This window comes from Salvelinus fontinalis, chromosome 5 (assembly GCF_029448725.1).
Source record: "Salvelinus fontinalis isolate EN_2023a chromosome 5, ASM2944872v1, whole genome shotgun sequence".
Lineage (NCBI taxonomy): Eukaryota > Metazoa > Chordata > Actinopteri > Salmoniformes > Salmonidae > Salvelinus > Salvelinus fontinalis.
In genome coordinates, this window is record NC_074669.1 from 13,601,302 (window position 1) to 13,625,159 (window position 23,858).

The 23,858-nt window shown below is 40.9% G+C and overlaps 1 protein-coding gene across 1 annotated transcript in view; it reads left to right on the plus strand.

Moving 5' to 3' along the window:
* The first annotated feature begins 73 nt into the window (after window positions 1-73).
* Window positions 74-23,858, plus strand: part of LOC129855159 (RNA polymerase II elongation factor ELL-like) — a 48,002-nt gene continuing 24,217 nt past the window's right edge. The window contains exons 1-2 of the mRNA XM_055922533.1: window positions 74-251; window positions 18,825-18,869. Coding sequence (XP_055778508.1) covers window positions 117-251; window positions 18,825-18,869 — 180 coding nt within the window. The 5' untranslated portion in view covers window positions 74-116. The remainder of the gene's footprint in view (window positions 252-18,824; window positions 18,870-23,858) is intronic.

Here is a 23,858-nt window from a genome sequence, read left to right on the forward strand (position 1 = left end):
TATGACTTCATCACGTCGTGTACGTAACATGCATATTCATTAGAAAGCTGTGGGAGTTTTTCTGCGTTTACGACAGAGTGCTGCTCGTGCGCGAGCGTGGAGGCAATGGTAGCAAGATGGCGGCGTTGAAGGAGGAGCAGTGCTACGGACTGTCCTGTGGACGAGTGAGCAATGGCAGTAATGTCTCCGTCTTTCACGTAAAACTCACTGACAGCGCCTTGAGGGCATTTGAAGGTTACCAGAGTAGCAAGGTAATTGAACAACTCAAGTAAATGTAACTACATATTAGGTATATTTTGCTCGTTGGCTGACATAGTTAGCTGGTTAGCAACTGGCTACTTCGCTGCCATGCCAGCAAGCTTCATTAGCTCGATAGCCAGCGTTACTATTTTATTTATTTAGCTAACTACACGAGTTAGATGCATGTTTGTTACTACACACCAACTAGTCATTTTAGGATTGCCTTTCAGCTACCTTTTTAAATGAACCCAGTGTTACACTGGAAGCTACCAGCCTCGTTTATGTGTTTTCAATATTAAACTCTAGCCAATCAGCCTTTATAAGACTTGCTAGCTAACGTAACAAGTGCGCTAGCTATGTTGGCAAGCAAAGTAAGAATTCAGCAAGGATTCAGGTTGCTCGTTGGTTAATTAGGTGTCTAGTTTTTCCTTTACCGCTATTAATTGGAACGATCAAAACGGTCAACTTGATTCGCCAACTAGCAAACATTTACATAACGTTACAAACTAAGGTACTGTAACTAACGTTCGCTTACCAGCCAATTAGTTAAGTTAGCTAGCTTTTATGTTAAACCTTTGATTTCGAGTCAGTAATGAAGCTATGGGTGTATCACAACCAACTAGCTAAGTATATGTTTTAGCTAGATAAAATACAACTAGCCATGTAGTGATGTTGAACAGCGATCGATGACATTTGGCAAAGTTTAGTAGCAAATGTTAGGCTAGGTAAGTTTGCTGAACAATGTCGTTTGTTCAACGTTATCTAGCTAACTAGCCATGTATGAATTGCAGTGAACAAGTGAAGTGCAATAAAACCCTTGCGTTACGTTGCTTTGCTTATATTACTTCTGGCAGTCGTGAAAAGTGAGACATCTTGGAGGCTAGCCACCAGTAGCCCAAATGACCATATCGAGCTTGCTGTATTTTTTGTCAGTAACCTCCCACTTACAGCATTTCCCTGACTGATTTTTTTTTTGTCAGCTGGTAATTAATGTTCTTGTGATAATGTTATTGTGATAATGTTATTCAGTCATGGACTTTAAGTTGTTTTGAATTGCTAGCGATATATGGTTCCCACCCTACATTGATGCTTGCCATCTATATTTTATTCTATATTTGACTGAGAAAAGCCTGCCAGGCCAGGAAACCAACTACAAGGTTTGTGTTCATGAACATCTAACTACAGTCTAACAAACCCAGTAGTATGGCAAGTAGTTTCATGATTCTTGTCTTTAAATTGATTGAGTTAGGGAAGAGGAAGTGGCCAACATAGCCAGTGTGCTTTGAAACCGTTTGGAAACAAAACATTAGCTACCTCGCTTGATAACGCTATGCAGTGTCCTTGATGTAGCTAATAAGAACATAGATGGTATCCTGCTGTGCTTTTCTTTGAAAAATATGGCCTATTAGTATTAAAACATTTTATTCGTAACACGTGCTAATCATGCTCCAAATATGTGGTAATCATGCTGTTCATGCACATTTTTGCCCACTGAAGAAACATTGATTTGAAGACTACATTGTTAGTTACAGTTGATGTTGGATACACAAATATTGTACATTTAAGGGTTTGAAATTACAGGAATCTGTGTGGGATTTGTGCTTGAGAAGTGTATTTTGTGATGCCTAGTCAGTGGAGAACTGGACAATTCTGTTGAATGAAACCTGCAGTCGTTCAGCTGGAGGGATAGTACCATAGCTTTTCTCTTTTATTTCCCTACCCGAGCTTGGCTCTGATTTCAGAGGATGCAGACATTACGCAGCTTTGTAGTTGATGAATAGAGGCACTTTTTTATGCCTTTCATCCCCAGGCTCCATTGTCCACTGTACTGTTGTCTAATTGCCAATTTGTGGGAATCTGGCTTTTTTTGTGGCTGTGCTTACTGCACACGAGTTAAAGATACAGCCTCTTATTATTTTTTAACTCTGCATCGTTGGGAAGGTGTCGTAAGCAAGCATTTCACGGTAAAGTCTACACTAGTTGTGTTCGGCGCATGTAACAAACATTTAATTCTTAGTACTAGGGCTGAGAATTGCCATGGGCCTCACAATAGGATATTAATACTACACTTAGGCGCCCATAAGTATTGCGGTTCTCACAATTTTGTATGTATTGTGATTGACATCGGTAACGACCCCCTCCCCCAATCACTACTTAGTATGATATTTTCATATTGGAGTATCTGCTGATTGATTGAGGTGTTGAAATGTATCCCACTTGAAGTCTTTTTACAGTTGATATGCAAGTCCTCCTGTACAGACATGCCTGAGTAAGCACTTAAACTGTGTCATTGTATACCTCGTTGTATATTCGCTGGCGTTTAAGAATAAACCCCTTAGTCACAGTTTGGCCTAGCTAGACATCTTTTTTACCTGTTAGAGGGAGCCAGCCATTGATTCCCTTTTGACCCCCCTCCCCCTCCCCCCCCAGTATGGAGCACTGTGGTTTGGAAGCTGAAGCTGGGAGGGGTGAGAGGTCAATCTTGCATCATTTGGGGGGTGTTGTCCCTCAGCCGCAGCCCTGTAGTCGACTGGCCACAGAGACAAAAACACAATGAGAGCCGTCTTGAAAAAGCTCATAAACCACAAAGAAGGGAGGGAATTTAAGATGACAAGCAATGCCTTGTGCTCCAGTTTTGATATCTGTGCCCGGGATAAACAGCTGTGAAGTGATTTCCCAAGGTCTGGCTGGTCCCTTTTTCTCTGTCTGGGGAGTTCTATGTCTATTCCAAACACACAGTAGAATTACTTTAATATTTTATTGTGGTTTTGTAGATTAAATAGTTAAGCACTGCCTCTGGCCCTATATTGACCAGGAAGAAATCGATAACACATTTAGAGTGTTCACCCATAAAAGTATTAATTAATTCAAGGTTTATGCAAATGGAGATTGCTACAGAAAAACAATAATCCAAACCCTGTGTCTTTGCCATATATGGTTCAAAAGTTACAGATTTACTCTGAGAATTTAGCATGTTTAGAGTAAATGGAATGTCATCATGGGCATGATCAAAAAGTGGTCACTGCTCAATAGAACTCTGTGGCGCTGTTTCGCGGCAGAGATGACGTTCAAACTAGTGGCTACAGGTTTGTGAGTGAAAACATGGGCTTTTTCTAAATGAAATCTGCTGAATATAAAAGTGGGGACTGAATATATATATTTAATTTACGGCTGAAATCCCGTTAACGGGATCGATTTGACAACAGCCAGTGAAAGTGCAGGGTGCCAAATTCAAACAGAAATCTCTAAATTAAAATTCCTCAAACATATTCCTCAACATACACCATTTTAAAGATAAACTTGTTGGTAATCCCACCACAGTGTCCGATTTCACAAAGGCTTTACGACGAAAGCATACCATGAGATTATGTTAGCTCAGCGCCTAGTCACAAAAAAAACAGCCATTTTCCAGCCAAAGAGAGGAGTCACAAAAAGCAGAAATAGAGATAAAATTAATCACTAACCTTTGATCTTCATCAGATGGAACTCATAGGACTTCAAGTTACACAATACATGTATGTTTTGTTCGATGAAGTTCATATTTATATCCAAAAATCTCACTTTACATTGGCGCGTTATGTTCAGTAATGTTTTGCCTTCAAAACATCCGGTGATTTTGCAGAGAGCCACTTCAATTTACAGGAATACTCATCATAAACGTTGATGAAAGATACAAGTGTTATGCATAGAATTAAAGATATACTTCTCCTTAATGCAACCGCTGTGTCAGATAAAAAAAAAAAAAAAAAAAATTTTACGGCAAAATCACACCATGCGATAATCTGAGTACAGCGCTCAGCCACCATACATATACCCGCCATGTTGTGGAGTCAACAAAAGTCAGAAATAGCATTATAAATATTCATTTACCTTTGATCTTCATCGGAATGCACTCCCAGGAATCCCAGTTCCACAATACATGTTTGATGAAGTCCATCATTTATGTCCAAATGCCTCCTTTTTGTCCAGACGAAAAGTCAAAAAAGTTCCATTACAGTTTGTAGAAACATGTCAAACGATGTATAGAATCAATCTTTAGGATGTTTTTATCATAAATCTTCCAACTGGACAATTCCTTTGTCATTAGAAATGAAAGGGAACGGAGCTCGTGCGTGACTAAACTAAAGGCTTTCTGCCAGACCCCTGATTCAAACGGCTCTTATTCGCTCCCCTTTCATAGTAGAAGCCTGAAACAACGTTCTAAAGACTGTTGACATCTAGTGGAAGCCTTAAGAAGTGCAATCTGACCCCATAGACACTGTATATTGGATAGACAATCACTTGAAAACTACAAACCTCAGATTTCCCACTTCCTGGTTGGATTTTTCTCAGTTTTTTTGCCTGCCATATGAGTTCTGTTATACTCACAAACATTATTTTAACAGTTTTGGAAACTTTAGAGTTTTCTATCCAAATCTACTAATTATATGCATATTCTAGCTTCTGGGCCTGAGTAACAGGCAGTTTACTATGGGCACGCTTTTCATCCGGACGTGAAAATACTGCCCCCTTGCATAAGAGGTTATTAACAGACTCAATTTAAATATCTGACCTCGGACAATCTGTTCCTTTTTTCATTGTGTATTTTTGAGTCTTGCCCTTTAAATCGCCATAGAAACGGCCTCTCAATGTAGATTGATCGGCAATATAGCCAATGAAAGCCAAGGATCTGGAAATGAAAATGACGACGTATTAAGTTGATTTTGATTGGTCCAACCCACAGAAACGCCTACAAATGGTACCACCTGCCAACGCCAAATATGGAGGAGATGCAACCAAGAGCAGCGCGGTCAAAACAAGCAACTGTCACAGAAAATTAACGCTCTTATTTAATCAACACTGTCAAGTACATTAAGGTTACAATATTGTAGCGAACAATCGAATTAATTCTGAGAGGGCAAAGAACTACATTTTGACATTTCGTATCACCCTCTTGAATTGCTCTGTTTTTCTCTACATTCTAGAGCAGTGAGTGAACCCCTTAACATATGGCATATAAAAAGTTTTATTTTAACATGTCCTTTTTCACCATCCAGTGATTCATTCTTTCTTTGTCTAGGTCAAGTCCTACTCAGAGAATGGTATGATAATATACAGCCTTTAGAGCATTGTGCTTTGTAAGTGCATTGTGCAATAGTCCTCAGGTAGCATGGCAGACAGACTGTTATCCATGTCTGACGTGAGCAGTGCCAATGTCAACCCGTTGCTCTGTTTGCACATCTGATCAGAAGGACAGAGTGGGGATTCTCAACCTGGAGACTGACAAACATGAGGAAATAATGTGCCTTCAGTTGAAAATTACGACATATAAAAAAGGCCTAATGTTATCTCTTGTAGGGATTTTTCTGCCATTGTAATCCTTGGGCTGGCCCCTAGGCAACCTGAAAAAGGAAGAAGAAATTATTATAAATACATTTGGAAATTACATTTTCGTGATGTAAAAATGCTTTGTGTAAACTTAAACCTCTTAAATTATAAAGTATGTGTAAATGACCATGGACCTTTAATATCTTTGAGAACTAAAAATTACTAAAGTAAAAGCTAGACAGGGAGAATTAAATAAAAAAAAAACACCGAATTAAGCAGTTTTCATTTGATTGTTTGAGCAAAAGCACATCACATTAGCCATGGCAAAATTCATAGGATGTCAGGAAACTTGCTTTAAAACTACACAATTTTATCTCAGCTCCTTGGCACAGTATGTAGAATCATAAAAAATTGTCTATAAAAATGAACAATATTCTTTACACAGCCATAAATGGGTCCTGTAAAATGTAGATGTGCTGATTGCGCCCCCTGCCAGGTCCACCCCCTTAAGCCCCTTTTTGATCCAGAAAAAATGTATGTTGTGCAAAGTGTTGTAACATGGCCATTTTCTTATGAGGAATCAGTAATTCTCTGGCCTAGATTTTCGCCTATTGTCAGACAAGCCTGTTGTAAAGAATTGAATACCGTTCCAAGACCTTTTCAGAACATCCTATTACTGCACAATCTTCTGTTGATAGGCAGTGTTTATTTAACTGGCTGCCTGTTTCTGTTTAAGTATATTTTGCTGCCAGATGCCTCAAGTTACTTAAGCAGTTACCTTTTTTTTAATAGAAAAGCAGTCATTGTATGAAATCATGCCAGAACCTTTAAGATGGCACCTAAAATTGGCAGCTAAAATGGCTCCTAAAAGGTGCTATTTCAGCTAAATGGATTTAAGGAGTTGAACTTGGTATCCCTCTGTGGGATGATTGACACTAATGTTTTTGCCCAATGCCTTTTGGTGTCAGTGGGTTAGGTAATGGCCAGGTTATTCTTGGATTCTGTGCAGGCAGTGTGAAGTTTTACATTACATTCCTTACACAGTACATCAACCTTCAGGCCCCTGGTATGTGTAGAGAATTTTGCTCAATGTATAATACAAGGGTGAACAGAAGTGTTTCTAATTTCAATTCAGTTTTTAATTGAAAAGCTTAGCCAAAACTTTGAATCATTATGTTACTCAGAATACAACATGAACATTTTGTTTTTCTCACAAGTGATCCAGTCATGCTAGTAGGTTTCCAGAGATATTTGATATAAGTGCCTTCACAAACTAGCCTCGTCTTTGTGGAGCATTTCCGTCTAGGCTAAAGCCTTTTAGTTTGCTGGCGGGCACAAGGAGTGACATTAGTGCTCTGGGTTGACTTTTTCCCCTTGACACCAGAGACAAGGAACTGATTGAGCTTTAATGAGAGCTGTCCACTATCCCACTTAGTATGCACTTTTGTTACCTCTCCAGGTGAAGGCCTTCCATTCTGGCACTGGCAATGTGTCTTTATAAGAATGGAATACACAATTTCCACCCAATTGCTCAAACATCACATGAAGTAAGACTAAATGGAATGTACATTTTTACATCTTGTTGCTGTTTTTACAACAAAGTCCCCCGCTTTGGATGACACCAAATCTCCATTTGTTACTGTATCCCATATTTTGAGTTGTCTGAAACTCAAATGTAATTTGCTTAATTGACAAAGAACGCACATTGGAAGTTTTTGTTTCATGTGCTCTGTGATGCTACAAGGTAGGTTTAAGTAACAGCGACTGGTACATGTTTTGGGCTGGTCTCCAGTGTGTACGTACAAAATATACCCCAAAACACGTGCGCCAATTTTCACGCAAAGGTTGACGTGAGAATGTGCTTAGCTTCGCATAAACTTTAGACCATGTGTATGCACAGTTTCTATTGGTTGAAGTATTGCATTGCAAGTAGCTTAGTATTTTGAGAAAATGGGGGATATGACGACACGCATATTCATAACAAAAAACTGGGAAATATAATAAGATACAAAAATGTGCTGTTAGTGAGAAGCGCTAAGATTTTGGGGCATTTTTTCATTCTAAAACAGTTAGAAATGGGCATCTATTTAATTTCCATGATCATTTCAGAATAATTTCCTAATCTTTTCTGAATGATGGTTTCATACTCGTGAAATAACATATAGGCCTACAAAGTGCCATCTCACTCTTAATTGGATCCACTTTACACTAAATAAAAACAATTAAGTATTTTGATCGATCTGATCCTGAGCACAGTTTAACGGTAGAACAGACTATTCACCTTTTCCATTTGTTTTTTAGGCTACTGTATATGTCTCTGAATAGCCTACTGTCATTTCTAATATTGCAAGTAAACAATATTTTATTAATAAACATAATACATATTTTCATAACATTACACTAATTCCTCACCACTTTTTCTTGTCATGATGGGTTCATATTCCCGATGACAGTTTAGCTTGCAAGAAATTACCATACTCATCTCTCATTTAATTGGGCCTGTTGTAGGCTATTACGCTGAACAAAAATATAAATGCAACAATTTCAAGAGTTTACTGAGTTGCAGTTTTATATAAGGAAATCAGTCAATTGAAATAAATTCCTTAGGCCCTAATCTATGGATTTCACATGAATGGGAAGGCGGATACTTAAAAAAATAACGGTTTGTTCGTGGATCAGAAAACCAGTCTGTCTGGTGTGACCACCCTTTGCCTCATGCAGCGCATCACATCTCCTTTGCATAGAGTTGATCATGCTGTTGATTGTGGCCTGTGGAATGTTGTCTTACTCCTCTTCAATGCTGTGTGAAGTTGCTGGATACTGGCGGGAACTGGAATATGCTGTCATGCATGTCGATCCAGAGCATCCCAAACATGCTCAATGGGTGACATGTCTGGTGAGTATGCAGGCCATGGAAGAACTGGGACATTTTCAGCTTCCAGGAATCCACCATAGATGGCAACAGCTATGGTGGACATTCCTTCAGTCAGCATGCCAAATGCACACTCCCTCAACTTGAGACATCTGTGGAATTGTGTTGCGACAACTGCACGTTTTAGGGGCCTTTTATTGTCCCCAGCACAAGGTGCACCTGTAATGATCATGCTGTTTAATCAGCGTCTTGATATTCCACACCTGTCAGGTGGATGGATATCTTGACAAAGGAGAAATGCTTACTAACATGGATGTAAACAAATTTGTGCACAAAATTTCAGAGACATAAGCTTTTTGTGTGTATTGAACAAGTATTTTGCACTATGTATCCAAAAGGGAGCACGGTTTATAGTATACAGTAGAATTTAACAGACAGTTAATATTTTTGCTTTGAAGTGTCTAGACTACCACTAAGTAGGCCTACTGTAATTTTAGTAGACATGCTTGAAAATGTGGGCAGTGCAGCATATTTAGTAAAAGTAAACGTAAAACATGAGTGAATTGAAATGATCACAATTTACAATAGATTGTTCTTTCAGAAACAGTCAACAGCAAATGTCACTAAGTTTAAAACATTCTCTCAACACCTCCAGAGATATTTAATCAAGTTATTCATTGGTATTTCCTTTAAAAATATCCTTTGCCTAATTCCAATTCTTCCAAAGTATACAGCATATAAGGGCATTTTTCAGACTGAGTTTTAATGCTCGTTCACTCACACAATTTCAGGATGGGTCTGATTTATAATGGGAAATATGTGTATATATGGCGTGCAGCAAGTTTATATATCTATTTGTGTACGTGCAGTCTTTTCTAAAATGGCTCAGATATTTAGTGTAAAATGTACGCAGCGGTTATATTTGAGGCCCCTGGTGCCACGGATATTTAAGTAATGCTGACTCCCCAGTTTGAACAGAACGAATGGGGCACTAGCTAGCGAGATCATAACCACAGCCAAATATGACTCAAATGTCATGGATGGTGTGGCCCTCAGTCCCGTGGGCTAGTCACACTGGATGGCCTGGTATCACTGTGTACAGAGCTGACCTGCATTCTTGCTAGGTCTCATATGTCTAGTGATTGCGCTGTGTATTTCCCAGTAGTCAAGCATTGGGAGCTGCCCCAGATGTCCTGTCCTGCTGAGTGCTGATCCGGTGCCATCTCTGCGTGTGGAAATGAGCGGTTGTTGGATCTTAGCACCATGTCCCAGGCCCTGGGCCAACGTGGGGTGCTACTCGGTTCCACTGGCCCCCTCACAGATGAGTCCTGGAAAGTTCAGGGTTATCCTCATAACAGCGTCTGTTCTTACACTCGTGTCACAGGTTTAGTTAATGTCACACAGTTGTATGGTCATTTGATTTGACATGCGCTGATATTTTCAAGTTGGAGTTGGCTGGTGCTTTGTCACATGTTGAATAGTTTCCCCTCGCTCCTACCTACAACTGGAACCCCCAACTGTTGTTTTTTGGTGTCATTGGGGGATTTCTCAAAGTTATTTAAAGAAGATGTAGATTATATCAAGTTCCAATTTAAGCTGATTCTATAAACTTTATAGAAATTCTCACCTTCACTTTGCAACTTTATCTTTATGGAATTTTTTGATTTATCAATTCCTCAGGACATTCAGCTAGTTTACAACAGCTGTCTGCAGTAGTGTGTTGATTTAGTGTTACACAGATCTTCCCAATGATTGGAACTTTGGTGCTACGCCACTGTGATATTTCTAAAACACATTTCCATGTGGAAACAGCCTCTTATGCAGTCAATCATACTTTTAGCTGTTTTAATGTCGTTTAATACATTTAGCAGTTTTATATAGCCCAACTTGATTTCTGTTTAAAAACATATTTTTATTTCAAAGATCTGTGCCAATATGGGAAAACTCTTTGGAGACTCCTTTGACGTGATTTCAAGCCAACGCAATGATTGTTTTTTGTGAGCATTGATGCTACATTCAATTTAAAACTTGAACCAGTGTTTATAGAGGTGCAAGTTGTCTCCCCGGAGAGGTGAGGGGAGTCTCATCACTGCACTGTTGAGATTATCAACAGGCGTGTTGATTTGGTACAAATGCACAGTGAAAACGTCTGCAGTGTTTTAGGAGTAGCCCTCCTAACGACCCAGTGATATTTTAGTCCTAGGATAGTCTGGTTACCGGCAGGTCCTGTGGATGGGGATTAGAACTTGCTATTCTATTGCAGGACTGTAATCCAACTAGAGGCCTAACTTTTAAAAGGGGAAAGCACTGGTGAAAACATTGTGCTGTGCCTTTACTTTGGCACGGTCTGTGCGTGTAATCTGCTTTATCTCTTTGCATGCAGATCAGATGACACTTTGCCAACTAGTCCGCACGTCAGGTACTTCCCAGTGTCCAAACCACCCATTAAATTGCCAACAACAGTTGAATGTTGAAGGATCACCATCCCTCAATTTAGGGCTGGGAGATATGGCCTAAAAATCATATGTAGATTTTTTTTTCTTCTCAAATGTATGGATTTATGATATCTGTTTTTTTCTATGCTTTGTTGTAAAATCAAAGGTAAAAATGCACTGCATTTCAGTCAGGAATAATCCTAATTCAGGTCCTGTGAAATTATACCTAGGCTAAATATACAGGACCATGCCTTCAGAAAGTATTCACACCCCTTGACGTTTTCCACATGTTATGTTACAGCCTCAATTTAAAATAGATTGAATTGAGATATTGTCACTGGCCTCCACACAATAACCCATAATGTCACAGTGGAATTGTTTACAAATGAATAAAAAATGAAAAGCTGGTGTCTGGAGTCAAGTATTACCTTCTCTGGGATATGTGGGACGCTAACCTACCACTTGGCCAAAAGCCAGTAAAAATGCAGAGTGCCAAATTCAAATAAATTACTATAAAAATCCAACTTTGATGAAATCACACATGAAAGATACCAAATTAAAGCTACACTTGTTGTGAATCCAGCCAACATGTCAGAATTCAAATAGGCTTTACGACGAAAGCACACCAAACGATTGTTAGGTCAGAGCCAAGTCACAGAAAAAAACAGCCATTGTTCCAGCCAAAGAGAGGAGTAACAAAAAGCAGGAAGAGAAAAAATGTATCACTAACCTTTGATCTTCATCAGATGACACTCATAGGACTTCATGTTACACAATACATGTATGTTTTGTTCGGTAAAGTTCATATTTATATCCAAAAACCTGAGTTTAGGCGGGACGCTACTGTCTCACTTGGCCAAAAGCCCGAGAAAATGCAGAGCGCCAAATTCAAATAAATTACTATAAAAATCCAACTTTCATGAAATCACACATGATAGATACCAAATTAAAGCTACACTTGTTGTGAATCCAGCCAACATGTCAGAATTCAAAAAGGCTTTTCGGCGAAAGCAAACGATGCTATTATCTGAGGATAGCAACAGAGTAAACAAAGAGAGAGAAGCATATTTCAACCCTGCAGGCGCGACACAAAACGCAGAAATAAAAATATAATTCATGCCTTACCTTTGACGAGCTTCTGTTGTTGGCACTCCAATATGTCCCATAAACATCACAAATGGTCCTTTTTGTTCGATTTAATTCCGTCGATATATATCCAAAATGTCCATTTATTTGGTGCGTTTGATCCAGAAAAACACCGGTTCCAACTTGTGCAACGTGACTACAAAATATCTCAAAGCTACCTGTAAACTTTGCCAAAACATTTCAAACTACTTTTGTAATACAATTTTAGGTATTTTTTAACGTAAATAATTGCTAAAATTGAAGACTGAATGATCTGTGTTCAATACAGGATTAAAACAAACTGTAGCTAGCTTTCTGGTCACGCGCCTCTATCTAACAGTACACTTCAAGTGACCCTTGTTCAAGATGGCCGTACTTCTTCATTACACAAAGGAAAAAACCTCAACCAATTTCTAAAGACTGTTGACATCCAGTGGAAGCAGTAGGAACTGCAAGAAGGTCAATTAGAAATCTGGATTCCCAATGAAAAGCCATTGAAAAGAGAGTGACCTAAAAAAATAATAATAATCTGAATGGTTTGTCCTCGGTTTCGCCTGCTAAATAAGTTCTGTTATACTCACAGACATGATTCAAACAGTTTTAGAAACTTCAGAGTGTTGTCTATCCAAATCTACTAATAATATGCATATCTTATCTTCTGGGGATGAGTAGCTGGCAGTTGAATTTGGTTATGCTTTTCATCCAAACGTGAAAATGCTGCCCCCTATCCTAGAGAAGTTAAACTCCTTTATGGCAAGCCTAAATAAGTTCAGAAGTAAAAATGTGTTAGTCACAAGTTGTGCAACACTAGTGTTTTAACATTTATTTTTGAATAGCTACCGCATCCCTGTACCCCACATATACAATTACCTGTAAGGGCCATAATTCGAGCAGTGAATTTCAAACAAATACCAGGGAGGTTTTTCAATGCCTTGCAAAGAAGTGCACCTATTGGTAGATGGGTAAAACTGAAATTTCTATTCCTTTGAGCATGGTGATATTTTTGGCACTTTGGATGGTGTATCAATATACCCAGTCACTATAAAGACCCAGGCATCCTTCCTAACTCAGTTGCTGGAGAGGAAGATAAACACTCAGGGATTTCACCGTGAGGCCAATGGTGACTTTAAAACAGTTAGTTCTATTACAGCCATTAAACTGAGGATGGATCAACATTGTAGTTACTCTACAATACTAACCTAATTGACAGAGTGAAAAGAAGGAAGCCTGTACAGAATACAAATATTCTAAAACATGCATTCTGTTTGCAATAAGGCACTAAAGTAAAACTGCAAAAAATGTGGCAAAGAAATTACCTTATTGTCCTGAATACAAAGTGTCATGTTTGGGGCAAATTCAACAAGCATGGTGGTGGCTGCATCATGTTATGAGTTTGCTTGTCATCTGCAAGGACTATAGAGTTATTTAGGATAAAAAGAAATGGAATAGTGGTAAGTACAGGCAAAATCCTGTAGGAAAACCTGGTGGTCTGCTTTCCAACAGACACTGGGAGACAAATTCACCTTTCAACAGGACAATAGCCTAAAACACAAGGCCAAATATACACTGGAGTTTAGCAAGACAACATTGAATGTTTCTGAGTGGTCTAGTTACAGTTTTGACTTAAATCGGCATGAAAATCTATGGCAAGACTTGAAAATGGCTGTCTACCATTGATCAACAACCAACTTGACAGATCTTGAAGAATTTAAAATAGTAATGTGCAAATATTGTACAATCCAGGTGTGCAAAGTTCATAGAGATTTACCCAGAAAGACTCACAGAGTTGATTTTAACATGTATTGAGTCAGATGTGAATACCTAAGTAAATTAGATTTGTGTATTTCATTTTCAATAAATGTTAACATTTCTAAGAACATATTTTCACTTTGTAATTCTGGTGTATTGCTTGTAGATGGGCGAGGGAAAAACCAACAATTTAATAAATTTTGAATTCAGGCTGTAACACAGCAAAATGTGGAATTACTTTCTGAAGGGCCTGTAAGTCTTCCACAACCACAAGACCCACTAACAATTAATTATTTTATCAAAATAGTTCAACATTTTTTATAGTAATCACTGATTTGGCTTTCAAACTCAGTCTATTATTATGCTCTTTTTTTATGCACAGGCCCACGTGCTAGTGAGTGGCCAGCTAATATATATATTTCATGTTTAGCCAATTTAGATCTATTTGCTAGCTAACAAGGCAGATGAGTTTAATTATTATGAACACACCCTTCTGTCCGTCTCAAACTTTTTTTGAACCTGGTTCAGATGTTGAAATCAAGTGGCCTACCTTATTTCTCAGAATGGGAACGAGTTGCCATTTCCTTTTATAATTTTTTTTTGTGCTTATTGCACATTTATTAAACAGACTAGACAGTAAAACAGTTCAAATGCTGCTTGCGGGATGTGGCTGTGTGACAAATTGAGCATTCATTTTCCAGAATTAAATGTTAATTGATAATCCTGTTTTGGTAGTGTGCATGCAATTTGAGCAGTTGAGACATAAACAGAGTATCGTTAGCCTTTCTATGCTCTATTACAGTAAAATAAAGTTTGTTTCTGTGTCCATATGACATTCTGTTGGACCAAACCTCCAACGCAAATAGCGAGTTGAAACCACTTGTCAGAGATCACTTCTTCCTCTATGACATCTTTGTTTTAAATGATGGGGGCGGGCTTGGTGGGGGTGTGTGTCTCGCCAAAATGTGTCCAAAATAAGGCCAATGAGTTTCTATGGGCTTATTTTAGACATAAGCTTGCTGCCTGCCTTCCCGCCTTTGGGAAAACAACTCCCATTGTTAGGGTGGAGACATTATATACAGATCACTGGTGAAAATGGAAAGGTGCACAGAGGGAGTGAAGGAGACAAGACCAAAAAGACATGAGAACAAGCGGACATAAACACTCATATATAAACAAACTTGATTCTTGTGATACAGGCATTTGGAATATTGTGCAGAAGCATACGTTTGAATGAGTTTAATTCATTATATTTATCGCCCAGCCCTACCCCAACTCTGTTCTAGCTTCATCTTCGCCATGCAAAGGTACGCCCCGGAATAATCTTGGGCCTAGACTCGTTGAGGTTTCTCTTATTTGCGTGACACTAGCTGGTGGCCGTTCTCCAGTTTTGTGAACATCCATGGCCCGTTCAGGAGCCACACTGTTAGCTCTGTGGAACATTCTTGGCTCCAGTCCCAGAGAATAGTGACATATCAGCAGCCCATTCAAATGAACAGGCTGAGTGTTGCACTATGTCAGTGGGGGGGGCGGGCTAAATTCGGGTACTCTGTTTTATGTTGCAGCGGTGGAGTTGACGGAACGTGCAGGCTCCATTGAATGGCTGGCTGGTTCAGATTGAGCACAGGTCTGGGTAAAACTAGATCTCAGGAAATAGTCTCTCTACAGACTGGATGCCTCCCGCAATGCACCAATATTCCAGCTTACACGCCTGTAGAAGTTCCGGTGTCCGTTGGAAATGGGAGGCGCGTCACCCGTGACTTTATTGCTGTATTTGCTTGTAACCCTAGCTAAACATGAGCACAGTTCCCGCCTGCATTTTAAGCCCTGCACACCCGAACTCATGATTTGTTGGTAGAGTTGTCTGAAGAAGACCCTCCCTGGATACATTTTTTCCCCCTTTCCAAATGTCATAGAGAATCTGACATCTTCCCCAGACCTAGTGCTCAGGCTCCTAGGTCTAGGTTTTAGACTAGCCAGTAAAGACCAGGGTTGTACTGAGGAACGCCTGGGACAAGATCTCTATTCTGTTGGTGTGAAATTTGACATGCATGTTTCAATGACTGTATGCGATTCGGAATTACTTGTGAAATTGAAATTCTCACGTTGCATCACGTATTCCACTCCAAATCGTCCAGTCACAATTGGTTTTGATACATTGTGCATTGTGTTCTTTATGCCTCATTACATTGTAATGGAATAATGCAAAATGTAAGGAAACTACCACTAAAGTGACAGTTATAAATATATGTTGGTATAACTGACGGTCGACCTTATTCATTGTGCGAAAAGGTGGTGGAATTATGAGGGGAATTAAGTCGAGGTCAGAATACGTTGAATCTGTAGACGCCTCCGCCATACCTTAACTACTTTGATCTCCACCCAAAACAAATAGCCAGTGAAAAGCATGCTAATCTCATGCTTAAGTTTAAGGTCAGAATACACGTGGAGAGAAAGGTGCATAAAGGGAATTGCGTTCGATTATGTGCACTTAACTCTGGTCAGAATCTGCCCTATAATACGGATGTGGCTGAACACACAAATGACCTTTGTGTGTCAAAATGTCATCCATGATTAGAAAACACTTTCTGACCGCAAAGAAATTCATAGAACTACAACCTGTATTTTACATTGGGTAATGGCAATGTCCACAGACCAGGGGTTACCCTGTTCACAACGTGCCATGTTCACAGCTGCCAGTGTGAGGGGGCTCAGTGTCAGTCGTTGGATGTTCTGCAGTGCCACCGTCTGCCCAATGGCAGCGTCACCCTACTCTTTCCAAAGGCTCCTCTGTGCTCTGGGCACGCTAGCCTCTCTTCCTGGTTCACATGTGATCTCCAGAAGTGGCAATGAGGAAGGAAACCAGAGGGACTTCCTCTATTGCTTGTCAGAGTTGTCAGGCATGTTCCTCCTTGAAGCTTGGCTATGATTAGTGGAAAACATGTTGTGCTTAGTCTCCTAGACTAGCCAGCAATTGCTTGGCATCCTGTAAGGTGCTACAGAGGGTAGTGCGTACAGCCCAGGCCAAGCTTCCTGCCATCCAGGACCTATATACTAGGTGGTGCCAGAGGAAAGCCCAAAAAATTGTCCAAAGACTCCAGTCTCCCAAGTCATAGACTGTTCTTTCTGCTACCACACTGCAAGTGGTACTGGAGTGCTAAGTCAAGGACCAAAAGGCTCCTTAACAGCTTCTACCCCCAAGCCATAAGACTGCTGAACAATTAATCAAATGGCCACCCGGACTATTTGCTTTGACCCCCCCTTTAAACTGCTGCTACTCGCTGTTTATTATCTATGCATAGTCAATTTTCCCCTACCTACATGTAGAAATGACCTCGACTAACCTGTACTCCCGCACATTGACTTGGTACCCTCTGTGTATAGCCTCATTGTTTGTGTCCCTTTTATATTTTATTTGCAACTGTAGTTTATATTGTAAATATTTTCTTAACTGCGTTGTTTAAGGGCTTGTAAGTAAGCATTTCACGGTAAGGTCTACACCTGTTTTATTCGGTGCATGTGACAAGTAACTTTTGATTTGTTCAAGTAAATCATGTTCTGCTCCTGTATCGTCTCCTATCATGCAATCAATGGTTTGTTCAGTAGTGGTGTGTTAATTGCTTTGTCTGCTTGACTTGATAGAGTAAGCTCTACGCTGATGTGCCCAGTGGTCTGCTGTACTGCAGACCATGGCTTCTTTAGCAGTGTAACCCATTGTGTAATACGTTTACCTTAGGTTGAAAGGGGTAACTTGTTTTGAGTTCAACACCAGCGTCTGTTCTTAAACCAACTTATTTTTCTCCCACACATTCGGACACGGTAAGGCTTTTAGAAGAAATGGATGACCCCACTGATGGCGTTCCAGAACCTCAGTGCTATGGATAAAAGTTTATGTACAAGTTGTTACTTGCCAAAGTTATGTTAATCAGAACTTAGAACAAATATTTGGTCACAACTAGTTTTTTTTTTTGTGTGTGTTAGGATTTTGGTGAGGTAATTCACATGGCTATTCACACAACTCAGTTGAATAGTCTGCCTTTAGTCTGCCTGTGTCATTATGCAGTTAATATGATTGGCTGTGCTGTTGAGTACATTGATCAGGCAAGTCCTATGCTCATTGCTCATCTGATTTTATGCAAGTGCTTTGCAAACATCTAGAGTTTTGATTTATTGAATGTTTGTCCCCCATAACTTCACCATATTTATCTGAGCCTCATCTGGTGGCTGCTAACAGTGGACAATAACAACAAATATGTCAGCACCAGGAACACCATTCTGATTGGCTGGCAGTGTACCAACTGCTTGCCGTTGCACTGAATAGCCTGAGTGCTGAAAAACAAATGAGGACACCACACATTTATCTTACTGCAGCGCAACTGGCATGCTTCTTTTTATGTGTACAGATTGTTTTGCAGGAAATGCTTGTGTATGTGTGTTTTTTGTCTGCCTGTGTGCCTAATGTTGGTGAAATATGAAAACAGGGAAGGGAGCGCAGCTCATTGACGTGGATGGCCTGCTGCTTGCTTTGCATTTCTATCCTGTCACCCTCTAAAGACAATGTTTTAATATGTTGAGCGACGGCAAGGCCTTGACATTTTAGGGAGGCTAGTTGGAGCAGCACAGCGAGGCAATTTCGAAAAAACTCTGTAAACTGACTGCTTGATGTGAAATACAGAAGGCTTTTACCTCATCCAAACAGGACAATTTTTTAAAAGTTCCATGCAAGCAGTGAGTAGTATGCATATGGGAGAACGACTACTCACCTGTTACTGCTGTGGGAAAGGTGACGCTGTTTGACAGATTAGTCCCATCATAAAGGACAGCTAGATTATCCAGGTTACTCATCTGGTTTCTGTACGTTTAGACTAGTTAAAGATTCATCATGGTAATCCGATGGTCATTTGGATGTGGTTAGGTTTCAATTGTAATGCACAGTGTTTATACTGTTTAATGTGCCTGTCTCCTGAATGGGCTTTACTTAACAGTCCTCTTTTTTGCCCACCAAGCAGGATCTATGAAGTTTGACTCATTAAATCCACTTGTTCAGTAGGATCAGTTTTCAATGTGACTGTTTATTTGTCCTCTATCTCTCTCAGGACCTGTCTTCACAACCGCTGATCCGATTTACTGGAAACCAAGGGGTAAGTGCATTTCAAGTTATAAATAACAACCCTTTATATTTTTCAGTAAAATTGTGAGATCAGAGTCTGCAAATGAGTTTGCACCACAGACCACATTTTTCTATCGGTTAAACATTAATTCATGGACTGTGTTCTGTGTGTGTATAACCAAGTATTGCCTAGACGGCCTCTGTAGCTGCAGTGAGCTGTGTTGTCTGCGAGTGACTGGCAGGATTAGTTTTCCTGTCATATTTTGGCAGCGACATGTGTGGCTACAATTACATCTGCACTGAGCAGGACGAGTGCGGCTGTACTAGCAGGCCTAGATATTCCCGTCACAGGGTGGACAGACAGAAGTTCTGTGCATGTGAGAGACAAGGAACTTGTCTGGGCACACTACCCAGACCCAGACAAGTCCCATCGCATGCTCTTCTACTATGGACAGCATCAGTCTCTACAAATTAGCCCGTAGGGATTTTTTATTTTTTTTAATCTGTAAGGCGAGCATTGTCATTCACAGTATGAGCAGCACTGTATGCATTCCAGACATCTAACGCTGCTGGTCCAACATCTCTCCATCAAACAAGCCTTCACTAATGTGAGTCAGTTTGTTAGTGACATTTACACTGAAGTGTTGACGGTGTAGATTAGATTTGTTTTCATTTCAGACATCAGAACATAAACTGGAGCGGTGCCACAGATGTTGCTAACGTGTCTACTTTATATTGTTTGGATAATCAGTACTGTTTAGGCCTAGATAAGCTAAAGCTAAGCGAGCTGTCTGAACAGTACCGTGTACAGAAGGTAGGTGGGTCACATGCAACCCAGTGTCTAACGTGGTTATGTAACAGTATAACTTTACGTCGTCGCCCCGACACGGGCGCGAACCTGGGACCTTCTGCACACAACAACGGTCGCCCACGAAGCGTCGTTACCCATCGCTCCACAAAAGCCGCGGCCCTTGCAGAGCAAGGAGCAACCCTACTTAAAGTCTCAGAGCAAGTGACGTAACTGATTGAAATGCTACTAGCGCGTACCCGATAACTAGCTAGCCATTTCACATCCGTTACAGTTACAAAGTGAGAGGTTTCAGTGGCCATTGGATTGTGCTTTAAACGTTTTGAACAGTCTATTCTCTCATTTGAAGCAATGCACGACCATGTCTTTGTCTTTAATGAACCATTTGTAAATATGGTATTGGAACTGACCCTGTATATAGCTTACTTCTCGTGTTCTTATTTTCGTGTTTTTTTGTTGTTGTTCTACCTTATGTTATTTTTAGTACTACATCGATATTGATTTCTGCATTGTTGGGTTTAGCGCTGGCAAAAAAGGCATTTCACTGTACTTGTACTCATGACATTAAAACTTGATAATATTTGATAAAGCTGGAGTGTTTAAAGCGTCTGCATTTTTCATCAGGTAGTTAAATCTCCATCAGATGTCTGTACCCCCCCCCCCCCCCCCCCCCCCCAATTCATGCTTCTAGTGGGAGCGGGAGGTATCAGTAATTGCTCCCATCAACTTGAGAGATCAGATGGTTTGAAAATATGGTGTTTTTACTGGGTGTTTGAAGTGCTGAATTATGCATGTGTTTAATGGCTGAATCATGGCGGGTCTGGATAGGAACCTGTTCTATTAGTACACCGAAATGCTAATGAAAGCGGGGGAGTGAGGGGGTAACCTGCTAAATGTGTTGGCTGCTCAGTATGACCATAGCATTTACATTCATTCATATTGGCAGAGCTTTCATTCAGTCACTTCCAGGGTCAAGGTGGCATAATAGAACCAGCTCAAAGAATAGTCAGGAAAGGTAAACAGGCCAAGGATGGTAAACATCCTGTGTGGGTGGAGGACAGTGTGTGTGCGACTGTGTGTCAGTGTTCCTCAGGCTGTATGTCTGGCTGTATTTGGCGAGGAGGACAGGCTTGTGCCAGCGATGAATGCCCCCTGCTTTGCACGGCCTCTCCCTCAGCTGTTTCATTAATTACGCTAAGGAGGAGCTGCTGTGAAGGGCCAGTCCTTTCCAGTGCCCCTGGCCTGAAAAGAGGCTTTGTTTGCAGGACTGTGCAAAATATGAGGGGAGCTAGAGGCAGAGAGAGAAGGGGGTTGGAAATAGCTGTTACAATCCATTTGCTTTTCAGATGGAAGAGGGGGTAGGGTGGGTGACCGTGTCTGTCTGCTGGAGAGGGTGCGCTGGAGTGTGCTGTTCATTCAGCTTTTTGTTGAGGATGGACGACAACTCTTTCCATGTGCCCTGTTTTTTTATTTGAGTGCATGTTTTGGTAATAAAATGCATCCTATTGGCTTGGCATTTCCTCTGAGAGAAGGCTGCTTCCGACCTGTCTGGTTGGTTATGGCTAGATGTAGTGTGGGTTTGAGGCTCGCTGGTTTTCATGTGGGTAAAGTATTTTTGAGAGGGTAGTAATTCACCACCTGACTGTAACATCTGTGTGAAGTTCCAGTGTTCCTAGATAACTGCCAGTAGGCTCAAGCAGTAGCCCATTGCTGCAGCATTACTGTTGGTTGGTTGGCCCCGGCCTGCCTGTAGTGGGATCAGGGCATCTGTTGCGTGGATCCTCAATCAGCCCACATTCACAGCTGGGGCCCGATTCTGTAATCCTGTACTGTGTCAGACTGACTCACCCCTCCTTTGCCTTCCAGTGAGTCCCACTGCCTCTTAATCATCGCAGGTTATACACACACACACTACCCTTATAAAGTGTGTGTGAGATTGACATACTCTGACTGATGAGGGGTGTCTGGTGTGCACATCTGCAGTCACCAGGAAGTGGTGAATTGATGATATTCAACGGAACGTTTGAATGAGGAAGCATGATCAGGAAGGGGTGAATCGATAATATTCAGTGCAACGTTTGAATGAGGAAGCATGATCGTTGTACTGTTTTCTTCTTGTGAAGTAAGATTATTATAATATCCAGGCTACCTCAATTGGACATTACGATAATGGGTCTAATCCCATTCAGTTTCTCTTATAAACACACAAGGCAATGGGTTGATAACTTCGCACTGTGAAAGGCTAGATCTCTTCATGTGGAGCATAAAAGGCAGGTTTGTACTGGAGCTGAGGCTGAGCGTCTCACATAACCGAGAGCCCAGTGTTTATTTATAGTTGGCCACCTGCAGGCTCCACACGTGTTAGGACCTTGGGTAAACCGAGCTGGGCTGCTAGTGAGAGAGGGAGAGAGACCGAGATAGCGGTCTTTGAGTATATCAGCCCCAGTGTGTTAGAGGAGCAGTGGGTCACAGCTCTCCAACACTGCAGCGAGCCAACAGACCAAGCCAGGGGTCAGCCTGCTCAGCAAGTCTGCCAGAACTCCCCAAAACACCGCCCTCTCCCCTGGCCATGCCTCGCTCTACCCCATCCAACACTCTGTTCTTCTCTCAAGCCTGGAGCTCCACTCCTGTTCGTGAGACTTGCTCACATACCCAACTACTCTCTACCCCAGCAGGGGTAGGTAAATAAAAAATAAAAATCCTCATGGGAGTCCAGGCCCAAATTCTAGAATTTGTTTTCCATTGTAGGAGAGGGAGGCGTATGGCTTTAAAAACGGTCTTCATTTCTCCAATCTCTCCCTGCCAGTTTAACCTACTCACTGTTGTTCGAAGAAGATTACGGGGTGTTTCACTGAACTCTGACAGCTCAACCATCACCTGTCTATAGTGATACTGGAATCGGGATCCGTTTTACAAGAAAACCCAACATCTGCGTCACATGGGTCTCTTAAAAGCAGCCCAGTGTTTGGCTAATTATTTTCCCTCTTTAAAAACAAAGTCCAACAGATGTGTGGACCAGCTACGAACCCTGTGATTAAGAGGCCTCTGCGCTGGGCAGTAGTCTAGGTGGTAATTTCACTCATTCCCAAGTTTGCCTAGAAGCAACACCTGTAACATGGGAGCAGTAGAGCAATTATGGCTAAGCAGGCTTGACTACTTCAGAAATACCTATGTGTAACGATTTACTGCTTGTTACATTTACCCACATTACCAGTTAAACAAGCAGAATGTCACAGATCAGTGGGGACTTGTGGACTAGCCTAGCTCAGCTATGCATCCCCGTCTTTTAGCCTCAAGCCTCACCCTGTTACTCATCATCCTCTTACATCGCCACCATGCAAGCCTGATAGACACCTTCCTATAGTACACAAATAGGTAACTGCCAAAATAAAGGAAACACTTGAGTAATTGAGGGATACTGAGTATATTGAAAGCAGGCACTTCCTCACAGATGTGGTTCCTGAGTTAATTAACATCCCATCGTGCTTCATGTATATAAATTCCCAGTTGCCCATTATTTGGGCTACCATGGCTAGAAGAAGAGATCTCCGTGACTTTGAAAGAGGGCTCTCAAAGGGTGTGTGTGTCGGCCATCAGATCTCAACCCAGTTAAACAATTCTGGAGCTTTGCCTGAAACAGCGTTTTCCACCATAAACAAAACACCAAATGATGGAATTTCTTGTGGCAGAATGGTGTTGCATCCCTCCAATAGTTCCAAACACTTGTAGAATCTATCCCAAGGTGCATTTAAGCTGTTCGGGATTTTGGTGGCCCAAACTCCCTACTGACACTGTTGGGGTTTCCTTTATTCGGGCAGTTACATGTATGTTGCTCATAAGTTACAGGGTGGTGAGTGGGTTTACTGTTGTAAAGCTGTTGTTGGCTATACAGCTTTATTCACTGAACATGTCAGAACACCTGATGGGCCTGGGGCATGCTCCAAGGGATTCAAACAACGTTGTAAATTTGAGGTTTAATTTCTAGAATTTACATGAATAACTACTCTACTGAGGCCTACTACTACTCACCGATATGTTTGTGTGCAGTAAACTATATTGCTCATAAGTTAGAGGGTTGTGGTGAGTGGTTTTACTGTATCTGGAAGTGCACCGTGGGGGGTTTGATCACGTGGATTCGGATATGTTGGTTATGGCAACAACATTGACGAATACTCTGATCCGGTGAGCGAGTTCATTAGAAAGTGCATTGGC